The sequence below is a fragment of the Caenorhabditis briggsae genome (genome assembly GCF_000004555.2).
Source record: "Caenorhabditis briggsae complete genome, chrX, whole genome shotgun sequence".
Classification (NCBI taxonomy): Eukaryota; Metazoa; Nematoda; class Chromadorea; order Rhabditida; family Rhabditidae; genus Caenorhabditis; species Caenorhabditis briggsae.
The window spans coordinates 9,211,437-9,233,266 of NC_013491.2; the positions used below are offsets into that span (position 1 = coordinate 9,211,437).

At 36.6% G+C, this 21,830-nt stretch overlaps 7 protein-coding genes across 7 annotated transcripts; 3 read left to right on the plus strand and 4 right to left on the minus strand.

The window, feature by feature from the left end:
- Window positions 1–504, minus strand: CBG14342 (the record flags this gene model as incomplete). The annotated part of the gene is made up of 4 exons (XM_045239547.1): window positions 1–95; window positions 144–242; window positions 286–366; window positions 417–504. 4 exons carry the CDS (start codon window positions 502–504, stop codon window positions 1–3), a joined length of 363 nt encoding a protein of 120 aa, XP_045095398.1.
- Window positions 505–2,979: 2,475 nt separating this feature from the next.
- On the plus strand, window positions 2,980–5,692 carry CBG14343 (the record flags this gene model as incomplete). The annotated part of the gene is made up of 8 exons (XM_002644420.2): window positions 2,980–3,079; window positions 3,540–3,690; window positions 3,737–3,891; window positions 3,934–4,000; window positions 4,048–4,158; window positions 4,803–5,006; window positions 5,055–5,198; window positions 5,566–5,692. 8 exons carry the CDS (start codon window positions 2,980–2,982, stop codon window positions 5,690–5,692), a joined length of 1,059 nt encoding a protein of 352 aa, XP_002644466.2.
- Window positions 5,693–5,830: 138 nt separating this feature from the next.
- Window positions 5,831–6,505, minus strand: CBG14344 (the record flags this gene model as incomplete). Its single annotated transcript, XM_002644421.1, has 4 exons — window positions 5,831–5,977; window positions 6,058–6,162; window positions 6,213–6,320; window positions 6,368–6,505. 4 exons carry the CDS (start codon window positions 6,503–6,505, stop codon window positions 5,831–5,833), a joined length of 498 nt encoding a protein of 165 aa, XP_002644467.1.
- A 2,701-nt stretch (window positions 6,506–9,206) lies between these two features.
- On the plus strand, window positions 9,207–10,827 carry CBG14345 (the record flags this gene model as incomplete). Its single annotated transcript, XM_002644422.1, has 4 exons — window positions 9,207–9,338; window positions 9,405–9,524; window positions 10,576–10,710; window positions 10,762–10,827. The coding sequence occupies 4 exons, from the start codon at window positions 9,207–9,209 to the stop codon at window positions 10,825–10,827; spliced, it is 453 nt and encodes a 150-aa protein (XP_002644468.1).
- Window positions 10,828–11,992: 1,165 nt separating this feature from the next.
- On the plus strand, window positions 11,993–13,721 carry CBG14346 (the record flags this gene model as incomplete). The annotated part of the gene is made up of 5 exons (XM_002644423.1): window positions 11,993–12,181; window positions 12,924–13,004; window positions 13,221–13,346; window positions 13,415–13,532; window positions 13,576–13,721. The coding sequence occupies 5 exons, from the start codon at window positions 11,993–11,995 to the stop codon at window positions 13,719–13,721; spliced, it is 660 nt and encodes a 219-aa protein (XP_002644469.1).
- Window positions 13,722–13,876: 155 nt separating this feature from the next.
- On the minus strand, window positions 13,877–14,567 carry CBG14347 (the record flags this gene model as incomplete). Its single annotated transcript, XM_002644424.1, has 3 exons — window positions 13,877–13,993; window positions 14,293–14,399; window positions 14,444–14,567. The coding sequence occupies 3 exons, from the start codon at window positions 14,565–14,567 to the stop codon at window positions 13,877–13,879; spliced, it is 348 nt and encodes a 115-aa protein (XP_002644470.1).
- Window positions 14,568–15,614: 1,047 nt separating this feature from the next.
- On the minus strand, window positions 15,615–21,697 carry CBG14348 (the record flags this gene model as incomplete). Its single annotated transcript, XM_002644425.1, has 13 exons — window positions 15,615–15,680; window positions 16,164–16,332; window positions 16,381–16,494; window positions 16,541–16,646; window positions 16,692–16,772; window positions 17,314–17,464; window positions 17,513–17,648; window positions 17,694–17,958; window positions 19,346–19,501; window positions 20,105–20,306; window positions 21,023–21,184; window positions 21,235–21,381; window positions 21,431–21,697. The coding sequence occupies 13 exons, from the start codon at window positions 21,695–21,697 to the stop codon at window positions 15,615–15,617; spliced, it is 2,022 nt and encodes a 673-aa protein (XP_002644471.1).
- Between the last annotated feature and the right edge of the window lie 133 nt (window positions 21,698–21,830).

The window sequence follows — 21,830 nt, forward strand, 5'->3', positions numbered from 1 at the left end:
TCAAAATTCGAACCCCATTGATTGAACTTTTTCATCCAAACTCTCTCCTCCGCTTCCGACAATTGCTTCCATTCCACTGAAAAGTTCAGCTTTAGCTAGATGTTTTTTTTTTCATTTCAGCATCCAAATTTAAGAAAGCTTACCTTCTCTCCTACGCGCAGATTGTACCCGGTAAAAGTTATAGGCACTGAGCAGGGGGTTCTTCAATTGATCAACTTCTCGGACGAATCTTTCGGACAGGTCTGAAATTAAAGTAATATTTCGAGTATTTAAAAGCCGTTTTACCTCTGCATTCTGCAATGAAAATTGTGGGATATTTCTCTCTGGCGTCCACTGAATCGCAGTTGCATGAGAGTTTGATGGTTCCTGAAACTTTTCCTTGAAACATTTATTTGTGTCATAACAGGGGAACTAACCACTTCTCCACTTCTCAAATTCTAATTGAAGCTCCCGATTACGTTGTTTGGCCTCTCCGATCTGATCAATGACATTCGAAACTGTCATCTTGGAATTGATCAGATCTTGTTAAAGTTGCACAACGTCTGAAACAAATATTTGAAAAAAACACAAGCGATATAAAATGATGCATTTTTTTTTGTTTTTGCTGTCTGAAAAATTGAGCCCAACTTTGAGCAAAAATCAAAATGTTTTTCGATGATGATAAATTTAAAATTGGAATAACAAATTCTTGCTGTATTAAAGGTTTTCTTGACTTCGAACAAAGGATATTACGTTTTTTTCAACTGAATATGTTAATTTTTATACTAATTTTGAAAAAATTACTGGAAAGTACTCCTGATATTCGATAAATCAATTGCACATAGTGAACTCACCTTTTTGCAAAACCGAAGTCAGACGAAAATACATTAGATATTGAGAAAAATCAAAGTTAGCATCCTACACACGGATACTTGTGAAACCATTCTCATAACACCATGGGAGCAGATCGCCGCCCTCAAGGCATTATTGAGAATGAATGAAGAATGTGTGAATCAACGCTCCTTATATAGTGCCGGCCCAGCAAACCACGCCTCTTTCTACCACAACTGCTCTCTTTCCTCTCTCCGTCTCTTCTTTTTGTGTTTTTTCCGCTACATCCGACGACGGTCCTCTTTGTCGGAGTGCCGACAGGTACATGCTATGGCCTTTTCGGAACTTTGTCGGAGTGCCGATAGGTATGCGCTATGGCCTTTGTAGAACATTTCGAAAAAATTTTATATTCGAAATCTCCCATAACAAAAGCGCGGAAAACCTGTTCGAAATCAACAAAGAGTTTTGGAGAAAGGGAAACATAATTAAGACACGTTCACTGGACAAACTTCAAGCCAATTGTTCACTGTAAATAGTCATTCTAATTTGTTTTTGAAATTTGATATTATAAGTATTCAATTTTAAGACACGTTTAATATAAAATATGATCATTTGGACCGGTCCCAACTGGTACTGTCCAAACAGAGACCCGGCGGATTGTCGACAGGTGTTGATAGTTACATCGATTTTTTTCATTCTCAATTCTCGTTCTGTCTTTGTACCTCAGCTCAATTGTGTAGACTGGGGTCTATATTATACTATATTCTCAAAGAAACAAAAATTCAGACTTTGAATTAAAAATCCGACATTACAAGTCTCTCAGTAAATCAGAAGTAAAAAAAATTAAAGCTGATTCATTTTGCGGGAGAGGAATGGTTGCATAAAAATTTACTATACAATATTTTTCTGAACGATTTTCCGGTTTTCGGAGTTGGAAGACGACTTACCTTTTTCTCAGGTGTTTTTTTTTGAATTAAATTTCGTTAGAATGTGAACTACATCGAAAAACAACTTTGCGAATGGTCAAGGTTCATATTTTGGCTTTTTTTGGCCTGAAACTTGCCTTGGGTCCAGGATATTCAAATAACAAACAAACATTTTTAGTGTTATTTTGCACGCTGGTTCGAAATCTGGAAACGTCTTTTTCAAGTGAGTCCGATCCAAATGACCATATTTTATTTTAGAATGGTCCCATGTTTCAATAACTGTTATATGTATCAATGCATAAAAACTAGTTTGAAAAAATTCACATAATGTTTTATATATAAAGACACGTTTCTGTTTCAGCAAAATTTGTGAGAACAATATGGTAACCCCGTATTTAACTTTTTAAACTCCAATTTTGTGTTTCGTGCAAGCCCCAAAAAATTAGAGTGCCCCTCTTGCCCAATTACCTCCAACAATCTTTAAAATTACTGCAAGAAGCAATAAAATATGTCGCTCATAAGACCCTTCACTTTCACAGTTATTGCTCATTACAACTTTAAACCTGATGAAAAAAAACACTCATAAACTGACAAGAAGCTCAATTCATTGTCAGGATGTGAAAAAAAAAACCGACAAAACGTCGAGGGAGATCGCGTTTCAAAAATCCTCCAACTAATATACACACGCTTCTCATTTTCTCAAACCTACAGAGAGGCTGTGAGCATATGTGCCGATGCAAGACGCAAGCAGCTGTGTTCTTCAAAAACGCGGCTTCATCTTCATTTCGCAACGGCAGCACCAAACTCGAAAATCGAACAAAAACTGATGTCGTTTTTGAATTATTAGGCTTGTCGGCGTATTTATTACCGACAACTTCATTCTATCTTATCCTTTCGTACTTGGGTCATTTTATCCCTCTGATTTTCAAATGGCTCCCCTTTATCCCGACAGCGGTGGCGCCCACTTTGCACGGCCCTCCCCTTTTAACTCAAAACACATGTTATCAACTCTTTAAGTTTCCGGTCGAAAAACGAAATCAAATTCTTTTGTGTTGCCGTTTGCTCCAGTATTTTTCTTCTAAATTTTGCAAACTAGTTTTTTGAAACTTAACCTAATCACTCTTTTTGTTATTAAGCCAATGTTTATTGACTAGCCATCTGCCACATGTCCACATGAAAATTGTAACAATCAGCACCTATTTTTGTTGCAGGACGGCCAGACTCTCACTCATTCCCAAAGGAGATGCAATGTTCGTCGGTGTCAGCTAGTCTCCTGTTCATCTTTTTTTCCTTTCCCAATGTATTAACTTATACTTCACATATCGAGGACCCGTCTCGAGTCGGTTTGTAATTTATTTTCATTTTCTTTGAAAATTTCTCATTTTGCAACATGTGTGGATCACATGGAAGACATATGTTCAGATGTGATAATGCTGAGATTTATAGGATGTGAGATGTTTTTTATTAGTTTTTCACGATTCGAATTGAAAAATTTCATGAGAATTTTTTGTAATTTTGAAAGATAAAACCAACGAAGGACTTTCAAATTATTTGTGACTGTAAAGCCTATAATGCCCTATGAACTTTTAATTTGGAACCAATTTTCTTGGCTCCTGTCAAAGATATAAAACAGTAGTCAACTGATAAATTGTTCATCATAAAAAAATTTTTCCGTCAGTTGACACATTTTTTGATATCTTGCATAGGAACTGAGATACTTGAGCTAAAACTTAACAGTACAGGGGCCTTCTGTTAAAGGTTTTCCGGTACATTTTAAGAATTCAGGTAGCTTTTAATTTTCAGAACTCGACATGTTTGACTGGACGGCTGGTGTACGGGTAGCCTATTGCGTTGATTCGCCACTGCCAGATCTCATTTCTCCATTTCGTCGAACCATGGCAAAAGTGGTGACAAAATATTGTCAGAATGCAACTGCTTGCAATCTCAGAAGCTCGTTAGTTGTCGAATGAGTACCGATAAATCAAGTGCACTTTTTTCAGGCTGATTTTTGGTCCCGAGCAAATTGTCATACTCGAAGGATTTCCACGACGAGAATCACTGACGATACAAATCAAATTTTTTGTACTACTACCTCATTTTTCGAATCCCAACCTACGGCAACAACGACCATTCCTCCCGAGACAAGTTTTGTCTGGTGCGTAAACGTTGAAACGGTCAAAAAACTCATACTTTCTAGACATTCTTCAAAAACACCACCAGGAAATTGCAAATCGACTTGGATGGCACATCATAGCTTATGAAAAGTGAGTTGTTGGCAGTTTTTATCAGTTTTATCGTTGTAAGTTTTTAGGTATCCTCGGTTCGACAGTATGACAGAATTTATGAATGTTGCGATTATACCAATTGTCATAGTTTCCATTCCGCTGATGGTATTCTTAGCTTATTGGGTTTCAACGTTGAGGTGAGGTTTTTAATAGATGACTTTGAAGACCTGATACGTTTTACAAGTCGAACGCATCATAGCTTATTTCAAGTGTAATATTCTTTGTCTAACTAAAATTGAAATTATAAAACTCGTTTTTGATGTCACTTTGCAGTACTCAAACAATCCTATCAAATCGATTTTAGTTGTCAAAAAATATATTTTAAAACAACGTTAGTCAAGCCTCATTTCCAAGTATGGGGACACTTTTCCATCAAAGTGGAAAAACTCGAAAATTGAAAAAAACAATTTTTAAGAAATTGCCTGAAATATTAAATTTCTTTCAATTCTATTTGAAACGCATCAAATATCGTGTAAAAAACGTCGGAGATATTGAGATAACCGTATTCAAAAACTGCTGTCTTTGCACTAAAAACGTGATTTCTGGTACTGAAACTCATCTAACTCCGCTGAACCTAAAAAGTGGGATGTAAAATTTTTAGAAATGTTTGAATATGCTACTTTCAATTTATCCTGAAATTGTAATCTAAATCTCGGGTTACAAGATGGGTTTTGAAAATTTGAAAGATTAATTTTCTGATTCACTTTCCAAAATTGAGTCTCGTCTGTTTTTCCTGTTCATACTTTTCCACTATTTTTGTCACATAATTTTTTTTTTCCAGGCCAAACTCCGGATCAGATACTTGGATGGTAACCGGATCAGCGGGTGGTAAGAACGCCGCTCTACGAAGAACAATGGAGATTATAGCGGAACAGAATGAAGAATACGAACGCCAACAGAGATATGCAATGAGTAAGCATGTCGTGGCAACCGGTGGTCACGAAGGTATAACCACAACCGGAGAATTGTTGTTAAATGTGGCGAGGTCTGGAAAAGAGTTTGGAAACTCATGAATTCTGAATCTTCCTTTTAGGTTATCCATGGCCTCATCACAAGCTCCATCATCTGCCCAGTCTCCTCAAATTTTCATCCAACCTGGAAGTTCCAGTTCATCATCAGCACCTCGCACTTCTATAGTATCTCTTCACGGAAAAGAGCTACTGCACGTAAAACCCAGGTAAAGCCAATGCCCAGTTTGAAAAAATTCTCAACTAATACATCATCTTCTGACAACGCATTTTGTTTTATGAACACCCACCCGTAGTAGTGACGGGAGAGATTACACTTCCATCACTTTTTGCGCTTAGAAAAATGAAAAACTGCGGATCTCGGGTGATGAAGTGATACGTCCGAAGAAATGATGATGGAGGAGAGACAGCCAGGAGAGAAAAGTGCAAGTTTCAAAGACATTAGTCAGTCTGACACTTTATCTTTTCTCGTCGTCATTTTTTTGTCTCGGCATAGGATTCCATGATTGATAGTTCAGAATTAAGGTTACCAGTTGGGAGATAATTCGATTCATCGTATCGGTAATCTACTTACAGACATTCGCGACGACCATCGTCAGTGGAGGAAATCAAAAAAGCAAGACGCATGCGCGGTCATCGAAAATCGGAATCGAAACAATGGAAATCGGGCAGTCTGATGCTAGCTGGCTTTCGAAGGACATAAAAAAAGAAAATATATTCATTAAATGTGTTTTTATCATTGCACATACATATTGTTCATGATTTCACAAGTTTAAGATCTTCAATTAGAGTTTAATACAATTATTAGTTGTGACACTTGGTTTTTCGTCTCAATTTCTTATTAATTTCTCTTCTTGTAGCAAGAGGCAACAAGAATGTTGATCTCCTCACAAGTAGCTCCTGGAACGTACATCTTGGCAAATGAGCAGTTGTTTTGTACCCATCCCAAAACATCCTTCACTCCGTACATCTTGGAATAGTGTTCAACCTGTAAACCGGGGTATGTATTGATAAATTGTATTCTGCTGGAGAGGATGCTATTTCATCAATGTTTGAAAAAATGTTTACCTGTTTGCAGTGCTCTGGAGAGAGGATCAGTGGTCTTCCTTTGGCATCTCTTTGCACATCAGAGATAGTTGGTGGGGTGGTGGAGATAATTTTCTTGGTCAATACCTAGAGAAAAAAAAATTTTGAAAGGCGAAGTCAAGAAAAAAAGAGCTCACTTTTCTAGCCATTGGCATTTCGATGCTCTCTGTGGATCGGGAATTTTCATTTCTACGGTTCACCTTCTCCTCCTCGGCCTTCCATGGGTATTTGGAAGAGGCAGACTTCTTGAAACAAAAACTCGAAGAATTCATTTAAATTGAAAAAGAATTACCTTCTTTGGAACAATTTGAATTTCTTCATCATCGGAAACCTCGACACACTTGTATTTCTTGGTTTTGAATGGGTTGCCCGATTTTGTGTAAGCCTCGGCGGCGACAAGAAGACAAGCTAATACGATGAAATACTTCATTATACCGATCGGATAAGCACACTGCGTTTTCGTCTCACACTAGAGCTACTGATGGAAGAGAAAAGGCGGGATCGGCTAATGCTGACCTACATTTATAAGCCGTCGGCTTCATGAGGCGTTTCTTTTGTTAGAAACGTGTTGCAACTGGATACGGCGCCGGTTATTTCGACTGGACAGATGAAAACGAAAGAGACACCTTATCAACGGTCGAGAAAAGAGAGAAAACTGTTTTTGCGTTGATTAGCCTGCCCGAAGGCTTGGCGGACAAGTCGAGAACAACAGAAGATAGAAAACGATTGGAGAATTCTCGACTTCTTCTTTTTGGCAATCATGGATTACGAAAATTCGCTTCGGAAAAATGAAGCAGAACAGGTTTTGGAGAAAATTTATTATTGGATGCTAAAGGAAGACGTCGTAATGATATTTCAATCGAGAAAAAAAATTATCAAGAGATATATGAAAATTAATGGAATGATGAAAACGAAAAAAGTTGAATTGAGAAAAATGTGTATTTCAAAAATCAAAAAATTGAAATTGGTCCTAAACTGAAATGGTGGGCAAGAAATTTTTGGGGAAAAATATTGGGGAAAACTTTTTGGATCACAAATCAAAAAAATCTCGCGTTTTTTTCGGAAATAGTTCTAATATCAATCCGGAATTTCAATCCAGCATTGAATGTCTTTTTCGTTCGGTTATTTTTTTTGGAATTTTTTCGAAACCTTAAACTTGTTTTGGTCAGCTCTGGCCCAACTAATAAATTTGAAATTTGAAGTGCTTATGAAATATAAGGAATCGGATTTCAAAATTGAATTTCAAAAGAAGAAAAGAGTTATGTTTCAAACTATGAAACATTTTTCAAGAACTTAAAAAAAAAACGTTTACCCAATTATTTTGAAATTTGTCGAATTCTTGAACTTTTTGCAATTTCTGGAATAACATATTTGAATTATTAAAATTCAAGAATTGCCAAATAAAAAAGAGGGGTAAAATACAAAATTAAACAAATTGAAATGTTTTTTTCTTCAGAAAACCCCAATATAGGAAGAACAGTTTACATGAAAACTAATTAACTAAATACTCTGAAAATCATCTTCTTGCGTTTATTCACTTGAATTTTTTCTTTTCAATGATCAGGGTTACTGTTTCTTCCCTCAAAACTATTTTCTATTTTCTTCAAATTTCTCCTACACGTCATTTATTATTTTCTAGAAGCTACTGAAATGCAAATAAACAATTTTCCGTTCAGCGCGCAACAAATTCGAAAAATGCCACTAGAACTCTGTTTCCCAACAACAATCACTTTTTTCCATACCATTTTTACCTGATCTTTTGTGACTCATTCTTCCGTCCTTCCCCTGCCCAACCACCCGTTTTTTCAGATCTATTTGCTAACCCATAGCAAACAGTTTTTCTAATTTTCTTTTTTGGACACATACTGAGCTCATCAGAACTGTGACTCAGTCGTGTTTTGTGGCTGCCGTAGTGGAGTTGATAGTATTGAACTTTATTAATAAATATTTAAAAAGAAGAGAAACGTCAAAAAATCCAGCCATTATTGGTTTTATCTCCCTTGCTCCCTATTTATTCTTATCGGCACAGTTTGACCAGCTGTTTCATCCAATATTTTTAACATTTTGAAACCAATCAGCCAATTTTCAATACCTGTAACTCGTGTCGTTTCTATCAATGTTTTCAGAACGTCTTGTCTTGTTTTGTTTGCTCTGTAAATGTTCACGGTCATTGTTGAGAACGTCATTCTTATTTTTTTCAATAAATATCGAGCAATTTTTCAGAACAGTTCCGTCAATTTCCTAGGTTTACATATCTTTTGATTTTTTTCCATTTCATTTTCCTATTTCAGGTCACATGTTGAGCTGTTTCTATCTTCATCCCTTAAAATTTTCCTCCAGTGTTTGTTTTACCTACCTCTTTCTCATTTTCGTTTTTGTTTGCATTATCCAGATGCCATCATCAGTTTTCAATTGAGTCCTTCCAATAGTTAGTATATATCGCAACGTTTTTGCAAATTTCATAGTAAAGGTTAAAAGTGTTAGCAATACGTTATCAGTTTGTGTTTATTGCTTAGAGTTTATATAAATTACAGTTTTCAAAATTTTTTTTCACTTTAAATTTCGCAATCCAAAATTTCTGATTCCGAAAAGTTTCAAAAGAAATTTTCGTCCAAATTCCAATCAGTTCATAAAGTTTCGTTGTGCACTACAACTTTACGGTTCTCCTTGGGCTCCAACAATCTATTTCGTCATGCGTGTCAATAAAAACTGTGCGTTATCAGTACTCAAAAACAAGCACGCCTAGAATTTTCCCAAACCTATGCAGAAAATATGTATTAGCCATAGCAAAAACTATCTCGGAACGCTGTCAAACTGCAAATTGGTGTAGACACTCAAGTTGTGTGACTGGCATACAGGCATACAGATCAGAAAGTGCGATTCCTCTTCTTTTTCTTTTTTTTTCAATTTTTTTCTTACCTCTATTCCGAGTAGTGAAAGTCTTGTTTGCGTGCGTTTGTGCCACCATCATCTCCCACCAACCGGGGTTAATATTTGCAATGGTATTTACCCGAAGGAGACACGACTTAGAGAGTTTGAGACCGTCATTCATTCTTTTTGCCCCGTCCGATTTTCTCATTATCTTCGTTGATTTTATGATTACCACTGTACTTTTTCAGGAATCAGGAAAAATGAATTTCGAATTTTTGCGGACGCTGCACGGCTTCATCAATTTCATCCAAGTCTTGTTCGGATTCGCTGCTCTTTTTGCGTGCTCTTTCATCTGGAGGGATACTAATCTCTATTTTCAGTTTGTTTATAATGTGAGTTATAGTTATAGCTAATTTTTAAATTCAAAATTTATAGTTTTCATTAAAAACCGTTTTCAGGGATTTGGATGGCAAACTCTAGTTTTGGCAATATTGTTTTTCACTTGGATTTTTGCTGTAATGGTATTCCTGTCAAACCTCTTCGACAAAGATGTTGTTGGAACTATTGGAAAAATGAAGGTGAATTTAATAAATTACAGTCCCGGTCAATAAGATCTACAACTGTATATTTTTTGGTAGATTTTCGACCTTTTTGACCTTTTTAAGGAGTCTGGAGCTCGGCTGTCAAGTTTTCAATCTATTAGAAATTACTTGGAGGGTGTTAAACAGACCTCGATTTCAAACATTGATAGAGTTTTTTGAAGCGCCTCGTTTCTCAGCTAATTGTAGATGTCTGAAATATGCCAATTTTTTGACCAATTTTCGTACTGACAGCGTGAAAAACGGATGTCGTTCAGAAGTCGGCAAATAACTGAATAAAACAACTTCCAATATAAAGATACCATAAAAACTCTAATTTAATACCATGCCGTTCTATTTTTTGCATAGCCGGAAGAACGTTCTATTAGAGGGTGGCGGCGCTCTATTATTCGACCCCATTTTGTGTGCGGAAAAATATTTCCCGGAGTTTCGGATGATTCTCAGAATTCTTTTAAAATTTACCGAAAACATAGATAATTGAATTTAGGATAGTGCCGGAAGAAGAAAAACAGTTGAATAGTCAAAGAACAGGCGGAAAGTGGGAAAAACAGGAAGAAACCCTCTATACAAACAACAAATTGATAATCTAGAGGATCGTAATTTATTTTCAGAGGTAGCATTCTATTAGGGGTGGCGTTCAATTGGAGAGGGCGTTCAATGGAAGGGTGGCCTTCTATTTTTCAAAACCCAGCTCAGAGAATGTTCTATTAGACGGTGGTGTTCGATTAGGAGAGGCTATATATTAGAGTGTTTACGATATTTGTGAATGCAATGTTTTTAGGCTGGTTCTACAGGTTCTACAGCTATGAAAAATTTTGTAGTGTTCAGAAATTTGACAGCTAAGCTTCAGTCTCCTGAAAATAATCGGAATTTCCTAAAATCAATTGAAAATCAGTTTTTCGTACATCTTACTAATTGCTACTGCAACTGGAAATTTTAAAAATTAGACATTTTCACGTAGAGTTCACATTTTCCCGTATTCAATATCTTTCTCATCTAGCAATTAACATATCAAACGCATTATTTTCAGCTGCTCATCCTCTATGTCATCTGCTTGGCGTGTCTAATCATTTCAGCCTCTCTTGAGTCTTGGTATATATCCAGGTCGGGCGAAAACGGAAAACATTATGACACCGTTTTACATCCACGTTTTATTGCTGTGACGGTGAGTTGAAATATTTCTATTTTTCTAATTATGAAAATGTCCAATTTTTAGATCTTCAATTGGCTTCTCGTGGTGTCCTACATCGTTCTCATATTAGTCACATTCTTTTTCGTCTAAAAAATTATTTCTCAAGTGGATTCTTTCCTTGTTCCTTTCATTTCCCTACTTCTTCAAAATCAAACAAAATTCAATTTCCACAATCTCAACATTTTGTCATCCTGAAATAAATTTCGCTTCGCTATTTTTTTTCAAAATGAAAATTGCTACATTTTGACCGGAAACATATTCAATCACCAAGTTATTTTAGTGTTTTGTTTTTTTGATCTCTACTCCCTGGACCAATTTATGCAATGGTACATTTACCCATTCCCACAAATCTTTTCAAAAAAAATCATTAATCTTGAATAAAAAAAATTCTGCAAGAAACGAGCATCCATCGTTCTCCTCGCTTTTTTTATTTTGCTCTCTGTGGTCCCGAGTACAAAATCATTCCCCGAGGTAAAATTCTTCACCATTTATCAGGACGTCTTTTTTGGTGTGTCCCGATATCTTTTTTCTGCGGTGTTGCAGGCCCTCCCCGTTGTCGTCCAAATACTTTTCTCGTGTTGCTCACTTCTCGAGAGCCGCTTGGCATTTCAGATTTGGGAAAGATTAGAGGGAGCGTTTGTAATCCTTTTTTTCTTGTTTCTCTTTTTCATCAGAGTTCAAGAAGAGAAAAATGAAAAGAGCGAAACACTTTCGAAAGAAAAAGGTGTTTTAAAGATTTGTGACATTAATTTATTTTCGATACATTTGTTTTTTACGTCAGCTCCGGAATGTCCGAAAAGCAGTGTCAGCCCAAAAACGAGGATGAGTGGACATGTTACGTGCCGAGTCGCTAATCTCCTAATCCTTCCGAAAGGGAGAAAGCAAGAAGAAGCGCGAGATGAATCTTGATTGATTTCTATCATTCCTCTCTCCACCAAAAAATACCTCCTCACTCTTCATTGTCATTCTTTGGCATGTTCCTTTTTTCTCTTTTCTCAGCTCTCTGACTTTTTGCCACATGACATGCATACAAAGTGGTCGAACATAAATTAGCGTTTTCCATTACTCATTCATGCTAATCGAGCAACTCTCCTTCTAAATCACTTCTAAACTTTCCGACTCCCCGCTATCTTCTCATTTTTTATTAACGTCTTGTGCCCTTCCACGCACATCCACCCTCCAAATAAGACACAAAGAAGCATTCTTCTTTTTTTCTCGAATCTCGATCCCAAATCTTTTGTTTTTGTGGTTTCAGATGGATAGCCCAAAAAGTCCTCGCAGTCCGAAAGTTCTCTCCCATCACAACTCAATGAAGAGTTTACGATCAGTACGAAGCCAGAAAAGTATGCGCTCGTTGAAAAGTCAGAAGAGTACGCAGAGCATTCGGATATTCAATCATCACCATGACACCTACCAGACTTGTTTTGGATTTATGCATGTTAAGGTAAGTCGCCGATTTATCAAATTAAATAATTCTTCAATTAACTTGTAATTGATATCAATATCAATTGAGTTTTCCTCATAAATCAAGTTCATCGGTTTAGGAAATAAATGGATTAAGTTTAAACGTAATTCTTGTTTTTCTATTGTTTATTTCTTTAAGTTTTTTTCAAAATGTATTAAAATTTCATGAAAAAAAAAATGTATTTCGCTATTCGCAAGTTTTAATTTCGATAGAAAAGACGTTGACTACACTTGAGAAAATTTTGGTTGATTCTAATATATCACTTCCTCCAGGAGGCTTTGGACCTTCCCTTCCAGCTGAATTTTACTGTTCCTTTAAGAGATATCGTTAATTGGTATCGTGTAAAAATGATTTTCATAACATCTTCAACATTTTGAAAGTTTTTGGATCATTGTTGTTCTCCCAGTAACCGATATAATTGAGCTCAAAGGGCACGTATAGAGAAAAATTTATAGCCTCTAAATGAATTTTCGACCGCGAAAATTATTGCCATTAGGTCAAGAAAAATAATTCAAACCAAAAATTAGCAGGTAATTTTTGATAGTTCTTCTCTATATCTCATTCGAAATTTTGTGAAACTTTCAAATACCAGTTGCTAGATGGTGATATCCTTTTGTCGAAACAAATCACGAGTTCATTTAAATGCTGATCGATTTCAACTGTGGCTTGTTAGGGTTCATTATTAAAATAAATTAACTCCGAAATACTTTCCCATTTTCAGATTGCCACCTGTTCCATTGGTTTCTTTGCTTTACTCGGAGTTTGTCTAACTTTGGTGTACTGTGTTTTCACGTCACAAGAGGTAACCTTTATTTTTGAATGTTTTAAAATTTTAGAAACCCAAAATTTCTAATGATGATGTGATTTTCTGGGACAGTTTGAGAGAACCACGCTTTCATATCCCAACGATCCAAAAACAAATTTTCAGCAAAACGTTTGGAATTTTTTCCGCCATTTCGGGACGAAAACTCGAGAAAAAACGTTTTATTTTTTACCACTTCCAATCTAATTTTTCCAGCAACGTCGCCCCAATATGAAATTATACGCTATCCCCATGATCATTGTCATCATCGCCCTTCTCTACATGTTTGTTGGTATTCTACAACAGAAAGCTCACTTGTTGTTTGCGTTTATTGCTTTGCAGGTAAATAGCTCTCGATCTTGAAAACCTCAGAGACCACTGGATTACTAAATATAGACATTTATTTACAGATATCCATCACGTTTGGTGTCGCTGTGCTCATTGTAATTATTTTGATATCGGTGGCGTGTAACACAACACTGATTCTTCAATTTTTTGTAGACACCACTCTATCGCAATCAGAATACAGTAAGTTTATATTCAAAAAATTTTTGGACTTGATGATTTACAGCCAAAACTGCTCTAACTGCGTTGGTGGGACTCTCATTCCAACTTGGCATCCATATTTGGGCACTTCGAGCTGTTTGTGGATGCTACCGTTATTTCACAGACATTCACAAGTTTGAGGTTAGACAAGCTCAAACAAACTATGTTTGAATATTGATTATTATCCCCAACCGCTTATGTAACGATAATGACCAGCCACGTGTTATTTTTTGCAATAAGGATCTTTAATATTTATTTTAACTCGTTCTTGGAACCAAAATACTTCAATAAAATTATGCGAAAATGTACAGACATTGGTGGTGTTTCTATTTACAACAAGTCGTAATTGTCAAAGTATACAAAGCATCATAAATATTTCTCGACAGCGATGTTTCACCACCTTGACCAATTTTGATCAGCTGCTCGCCATCTCGATTTGTATCCTGAAATAGAACTGGGGTCGTTGATAAGAGTTCACAAATGCCGAGCATTGTTTCAATGACATCTGTGGCTCCAAAACTATGAAAACTGTTATCAATCATAGTTTATAGGTTACGTTTTATTGATATTGTAAAGTTATTTTCCGGGAAATGACTACGTGGATAGATGGAAGGTTGATTATCTTTCCACATGTCATTTTTCAGGTTATTGTCCAAAATAAAAATCAACCTTTTAGGATAATCTCTTCTAATCTTTTTCTTCATTTTCTATTCCCAACAAAACAAGCAAAACACAATCCTACCCTTGGATTGACATCAGTCTGAACAGACAATCGAATCTGACTTTCCGTAAATCCACTCGGGCAAGATGATCCCATTTTCAAAACACAAAGCCTTTCGTCAGTCCAAGCTATAATTTCGAAAATCTTCTTTGAAAAATCAAAATCGACTTACATTGACTAATCTGATTTATCATTCGATGAGGTGGCGGTGAGGAATATAGTGGAGCTCCTGATATAAGAGTCATACAGAAAAATGTGATGATTACAGTATACAAAAAATCCGACAATCGTGGCATGTCTGAAAAAATGGAATTCAAAACAAGTTTTATACGCTCAACAATACAACAATAACTGATGGAGTACAAAAGAAGTAGGCGGAATTTTGAAAAAAATATATATTCGGAGGCAAGCAGCTGTTTAATATTTGCATATAAAACCCGTATATGGCAAAACTTCAAAAACATAAATTTTCAAATAAAAGTTCAATTGCCTTTAAAAATTCTGAAAGAGATTCTGGGAGACATTAATGGAACAACCCAATATGAGAGAAAAATGTGTTTATTTATAGGACATCTTGACCTCAAAGAAACCAAACAACCACAGAAACTAGAAAAAGCTGATAAGAGAGCTTACGTTGACCGGTCAAGAACAAGTATAAAATTCAAAAATAGCTGAAATGTTTTGAACTGTGGCACAGATAAAAATATTTACCGTCTTCACAGAATGGCCGAGAACGGCCAAAAATATTCTGTGGTTTGATATTGTATCCGGTGAATCATTTTATTGTTCATGACTCAATTTGGAAAAAAAAATTATTGATTTCAAAGAACGGCTGTTTAAATTCAAAAAACCAACTTCTGTTTTTTTTCTACCATGAAAAAAAAATTGAAGAGTACATCAAGCTGGTATGATTATTTGATCAAACTCATATTTGCTCTTCGTACTAAATTCTTTACTTCCAACATACACATTTCGTCCTGTTTTGTGTAGAGTTTAACAATAAATTACTCGATTTATAAAAAAACTTTCAATAGAATAAAATAAAACATTTCGAAAAAAGGACACCTGGACAAACATGAAAAATGAGACTAACTCTGAGGAATAAAGCTCAAAAATAACTGGTATGAAGAGAGGTAACTATGGAGCTATCGCCAAAAGTTGAACAATGTTTGGTTTCAAGAATTTGTTTCCCGCAATTTTAAAGAACAAGATAAGGAGGTGAAGGTGAAAATAGGGTTAAAGTTTTGAACTGATTAAAGGCACATGAATCATTTCTGCGCTCGTCGGTGAGAGAAAGGATGATTTTGATAATGATGAGAGAAAGGATGATTTTGAGTGAAGGGTTAGATTTGAGTGTGAACATCTGCTTTTTCCACATTGTTGATGAAGAGTTCCGAATGTCCGATTATCTGAAAATGCAGAAATTTGAAAGTGTAAGAAGTCAGTTAAGTCTTTGGCTGCATCCGTAACGAGTGTTTTTAATAGTGTTCTGAGTAGTCCTGAGTAGATTCACTAAACAAAAATAAAGCTTCAATTTTGCAGTTTACAACTTTTCTGTAAAAACTCAACCTAACGAGATAAACAGCTTGAAAGTGCCAAGAATCTGAAAGCAAGATCAATTCTGAAAAGTTTTGCCCTTTGTCGGTTTCATGACATATATATCATTTAGAACAATATACACGAATAAGTGGTCAACTGCAAAAATGAAACTCTACTTTTGTTCAGGAGACATCGGTGTTTCACTAGTCATTGGAAAACAATCAAAATTTGTAATTATTATGAAGGTTTGACCGGTAAACGCCTAAAGTACGAAGTACCGGTTTACTAAACGATTGCTACAGTCCCCGCCTTCATATTCTGTTATTTGTTTCCTTTATTTTCTTACGACATACCTGATCAATATCAATTTGTGAATACATTACATCTTGCACTGGTGCCAAAAAACTGCCCGGAAAAGTTGTACCATCATAATAGTCATATTCAAGTTCATCACATTCACTAAGTGAAGATTGTCCACGTGGCGGAACTGGAGATTCATAAGAGAGACACGCGCGACCAGTCCTGCAATATTTTAACTAATATTCATGATCTCAAATTCAATCCTCTCACCTCGGAGTGCTCTGAACGCTCAATTGTATACCAATGCTTCGTTTAGCTACGTAATTTCTAGAGCTAACATGTGTACTCTCTGTGTTACCACTACGAATCATCTCGGAGTCATACCTAAGAAATGAATTTTAATTTCATTTTTTAGTGGTTAATTTCTCACTTGTTATCCATTAACGGGACCTCTGGAGAGCTATTCCTCCTCAAAGAAGCTGTTACCGCAGCACAGACCAAAGGTGGTATAAATATGATAGCGATGAAGATAATTGCTGGAAAATAAGAGAGGGATATTGAAAAAAATTGAGGTGACTCACCCATAATTGCAATTGCCATAGTTTCTGGACAGAATGGTTGGCAAGAATTAATTTTGGCAACTGTCGGGGAAGAATCTGCATCTAAAAATGTTAATTGAAATATTCAAAATATTCTAGTCCCCATTTTCAATTTTTCGCATGTTCTTTTCTCGGTCATCCAAATTTTTTTTTCGTTTTTCTTTTCCTTCCATTCTTCAAGTTGTGAATGTGTTGCATTTTAATTAGAACATGAGACTTTGGGGCTCCCCGTCCCATCTTTTTCTATTCTCCCTTTTCTTTCTTCATCCTTCCAATTTCATTCTTGTCAAAACCTTCTCTACACATGTCATTCTTGTTGTCTCAATTGCTACCACCATCACCACCACAATACGCCCAACATTTTTCGAGAGCCAAAAGGAAAAGAAAATGAAGAAGAGAAGGTTTTGTCTAAGTCTCGCGCCATTTAATAGGTCCAAAGAGTGACGAGCTAACTTGTCAGCACATATTCATATGTAACTACAATCCTTTGACTTTTGGAATGAGACCTCCTGTCAGAATATTCAAGAGGAAAAGAGCATTCAAATGTTGGGAAAAATGATGGATTACGAAATTTTTTGAACTAGTAGTAGTCGGAACTTCATACCTCTAATTGAGTATGATACAGTGAACCCGTCGTCAATTTGAGTGATTCTAGAAGTATCGTTAGATTTGCTCCACAAAACCACAAAAATCGGGGTGGACATTGGAAGAGAAAATTCATACTCCTGATGAGAATCAGATGACCAGACTAGCTCCTGAAACATAATTCTGATTGAAAACGATTTCCTTGATATGAGGCTTACCTGATATGGAGCTCGCAAAAAGAAGAACAGTTTCCCTTTTGCTTCTCCTTGCTTCTTGATTGTAAAGTCTGCTATTTTAATACCGTCCAGTTTAGGTAGCGTCCAAGTTTGATTGCCTTCACACATTCTGCTATGTCTGAAAGTTTTCAATTTCTAGACTTCAAGAGAATGATTCCCATACCTGGATGACGCGAAAAATGAGCTGGCTTCAATTGAAAGTGGACATCCACAAGAACAATTTGTAGATAAGCTCTGAGGCATCATAGCTTCTGGACACTTAGTCATCATACATTCCTGCGTTTCAATAAGTGGTCCATCACAGTACTTGGATCTTTTTGGTACTGGCTCATTACAGAATCGTACTCTTCGTTGTCTCCCCAGTCCACAAGTTTCGGAGCACGCACTCCACTCGCTCCATGCCGACCATCCACCCACTTTTCTTTCGACTGCAATTTGAAACTTTTGGTTTTTGTTATTTTATGTAGATTGTTTTGTTTTGTTTTGTTTTACATTTTTCCTTACTTTTCATTTTTAGTTTTATAATTGCTTTAGTGGTCCCCAGAAAATTGAAATTTTCTCGAAGAAAAGTTATGATGAGACTATTGCTATGCAAAACAATCCACTTGAAGTATGGAAGAGTGAATTAGCACACTTGACAGCTTTGAAGGGATTGAGACACTTTACAATAATGACGGAACGAATTCAGAGAGGGGAAGTGACATTCTCTCTTCCCCTTCTTCCGCTCCGTTTTGAAACATTACAAACTGATATAATCTAAAAGTGAGTTACTAGTCCCTCGGAACACACTTTGCATAGAAACATATGACATGGCGCACCTATTAGCTGAATCTCTAAGTATTGTTCCCATTCACTTGTCACATTATTAATTCATTCTGCTCTTCCCGACTAAAAGCTTGACAAAGGTCAAGTTTTGGGCGCGGTTTAGGATCAAAACATGGACCATATTGTACTCAAGTGCAAAGCCAAACAACTAAAATTGATGAGTGTGCATGCATTAAAGATAATTGTGTCTTCTTGAGAAACCTCTCTCATCATTTTTTATTCCGCCAATTTCACATCTTTTTGATGGAATAATTACAGTGCACATGCAGCCTCATCATCAACACCAGATGATGTTTGTTCAGTAATGAAGTACCTAGTTGACATTGTTGCATTTGTGGGATGAATCTCCAAGTGTCCCCTTGACCCTCTGAAAAGCGCATCGGTAGACATCTGCTCTTCCCACGCGTGTCATACAATAGCTGGACAGGTAGAGGTGCAAGCTGTCTCGTCGTAATTAGGAGCAGCATTTGCATATGCTCGCGCATTCTGTTGTATTGTATTCTTTAGTCTGCAAGGGGTCCAAAAAACATCTGCACTTTTTATGTCCCACTGTGTTCGTGTGTTTCATTCAGAAGTGGTAGGGGAAAAGAAAATAATAATTGAATTTTGGCAAAGAGAGAACGAAAGCCGCAAATCAAGTTAAGCGCAATGCGTTAGATTCAAACGTCGAGAGGAAGCACAATTAATATATATTTTCCGCTCTATTATTAATCAAAACCAAGTCAATAATATCTCTCTTTCTCGTTCAATATAAGTCGAAAAAACCGGAAGATACCGGAAGTTATTCAGTATCGTTTTCGTGGACTCCTATTGTCACCTGCTCTCCCTTACCCCTTCAGTTTCTTTCTCAATCTCCGTCCATATGCGTCCATGCCCTCGTTTACATGCGTAATATGCAAATTATTGTTGTTTCTTGCCTACCCTTACCAGCTCAAGAAACAAAAATCCCGTGGGAAATGAGATATGAAACAAAAAAAGCAAAACAAGTACCTGGTTCCGTGCTGACGCATACACTGTGCCACGTGTGGGATACTGATGTGTTCCGATTCACAGATACCAGCTCAAAACAGTACTTCTCATGGATGATGTCAAATTGGGAGCAGCTGATTTTGAGAGAGTTCATTTCAGGAGCAATTGCGATTTCTTCTGAAAAATTAGAACATTTTTAAAAGTTGAAAATCCAGTGAATTGAAAAATAAAGCTTCTAAAAACCATTAGATACAAGTTTTGGCTCCGGGCATTTCGCTACCGTGATAGAACAATCGAATGATTAGGTTTCAAACTAGAATAAGAAATTTAGGGTTTTCAATAATTATGAACAAATTCTGAAATTTAAAAAATTGCAAAATATAATTAAAAATGTTTTGAAGGTTTTTTTTTCTAAGGTTTTTTGTAGTCTGAAATGTATCCATCGGCCTGTACGATGCTAAAATGTCCCGAAACCCAAAATTTCCCTCAGTGGCTTCCCCATTCTAGAGACTCTTTCAACTTCTATCCACAAATTTCTAATTAATAACGTTCTGCCTTCACACACAAATTCTCACAGATGAGCATCTCATCTGTTAAATCTTACGCATTTCACAGGAAATGACGTGTTGCAATCGGTCACTCATTCCCTCTCTCCCCGACTGCGTAACAATAAGAATTGCCCTAAGAGTTACGGCGCACAAGGGACCACTTTAATTGAACCGGAACATTTTCAATCATTGAAAACGAAACCAATTACTAGTCACACAGACACTAGCATACCGATATAAACTGCTCCATCGTCGTGATTTTTTGCTCCTTCGGGAACTGCTAGAATTCGAAGCCGGTAGTGTAAATGGTCCATTGAGCATTCAGAAAGATCCCAGCCAATTTTATAATCAGAACTGCAGTGTGGAAAAATGCTGTCTTCCCGAAGTCGAAGAGCATTTTGAGTTGTTTGATTCACCACAATCCATTTGTCGGCCTAAAAAGTCCATATTTCATTTTAGAATGAGGTTCTGGAGATATGCGTTCCCTTTGCTTTTCCCTTTCGTTAGCCTCATAAAACTTGATATTTATTATTGCTCATTTCTTTCTTCTAACGAGTTTTGGGGTCATGGTGACAGAAGTGTCCGCTGTCCAGGTCCTTTTTCAATCTAGAGAATGAAAAAATGGCGGGAAGTGGGAGAGGATAACACGCAAAAACTTTTTTCATTAGGCAAAAACCAACGTGCTGACCAGTACCAGGGGGTATGTGCACGCTTCTCGAACTCTATCTCGAGGGAATTCCATTGTAAGCTTCTATCAATTTGGGTCCCATTAAAGGTGATGAAAATTTAGGCTTTTCTCTTTTTTTTTTGTCTGTGACCCAGGCCCTTGTTGTATTTATTGGAGGGGCAGCAGAGGAAATGAGCTGTGGTGGGATGTGGACATGTGTAGAAAATGCTGTGCGGAAGTACCATATAATCAACAAGGAGCAAGATTTTTTCTTGTTGTCGCCTACACATGATCGCTGTGTAGAACAATAGAATATGGAATCATCTTTCTGTACGACGGATACGGATGACATAAAATATTCTCATATTCCAAGTCTTATTTTGAATTTTCTGCGAATTGAAATTAAAAATAAAAACAACACAAGGCTCATCCATCAATCAAGCGTTGCGTGAACAAATAAAAAACAAGAAGATATCCCCCTACCTGCACCGTATAATTGACTAGTGAAAGTCGAATGGACACGCGATAATAGCCGGGGTCCGAGAAATGCTTGCAACCGAAAATGAGACTCGTCTTGGTGTCCTTCAACGTTTTTGCCACGGCGCTAACAGTCTTCCAACTGGATTCTTCTTCACCGGGAAACACCTGCAATGGATCCCCATGAATTGAAATGACAGATGGAGAAATGCACTCACCTGAAAGGAACGATATTCCAGTTGAATATCCGAAACGTCTTCTCGACATAGTTTCGGGATAATGTGAACTGTCAGTTCGTTGAGCATTTCGTGCGTGCTTGGCGTGAAAATTTTGATGTCTGGCGCGGAAACAGCAAAACTAGAAAGCTGAAAATTTTCACATATTTTAAAATAAATATTTTTGGTTTTTCACTACCATTCTCCCATTTTCCTCTAACCGATAGTCATTGGAAACTTGAAGAAAACATTCGCAAGGTATCACAGCTGTTTTGAACCGACAACTCGAGATATTCGATGCGAAAATTGTAAACTGGCTAGTGACGTTTGATGTCTCAACATAGGCTTGCGAGTTTGCATGTGGATTCTTAGGATTTATAAGTGACGGTATGAGTGGGAGTGGGCGGGTTAATTGTAGCAGTAATAGAAAAAGAAATAAAGGAAAGGTTTGGAAAACGACACGCATCTGTTGTTTCCGGGAGTGGTGGTGGTTATTATAGCACACTTATTTTCATCGTATTCGAAGATATCTGGAAAACAAAGAAAATTTTTAAAAAAGAGAGAAAGAGTTGGACGAAGAAAACTGAGAGTTGAGTGGA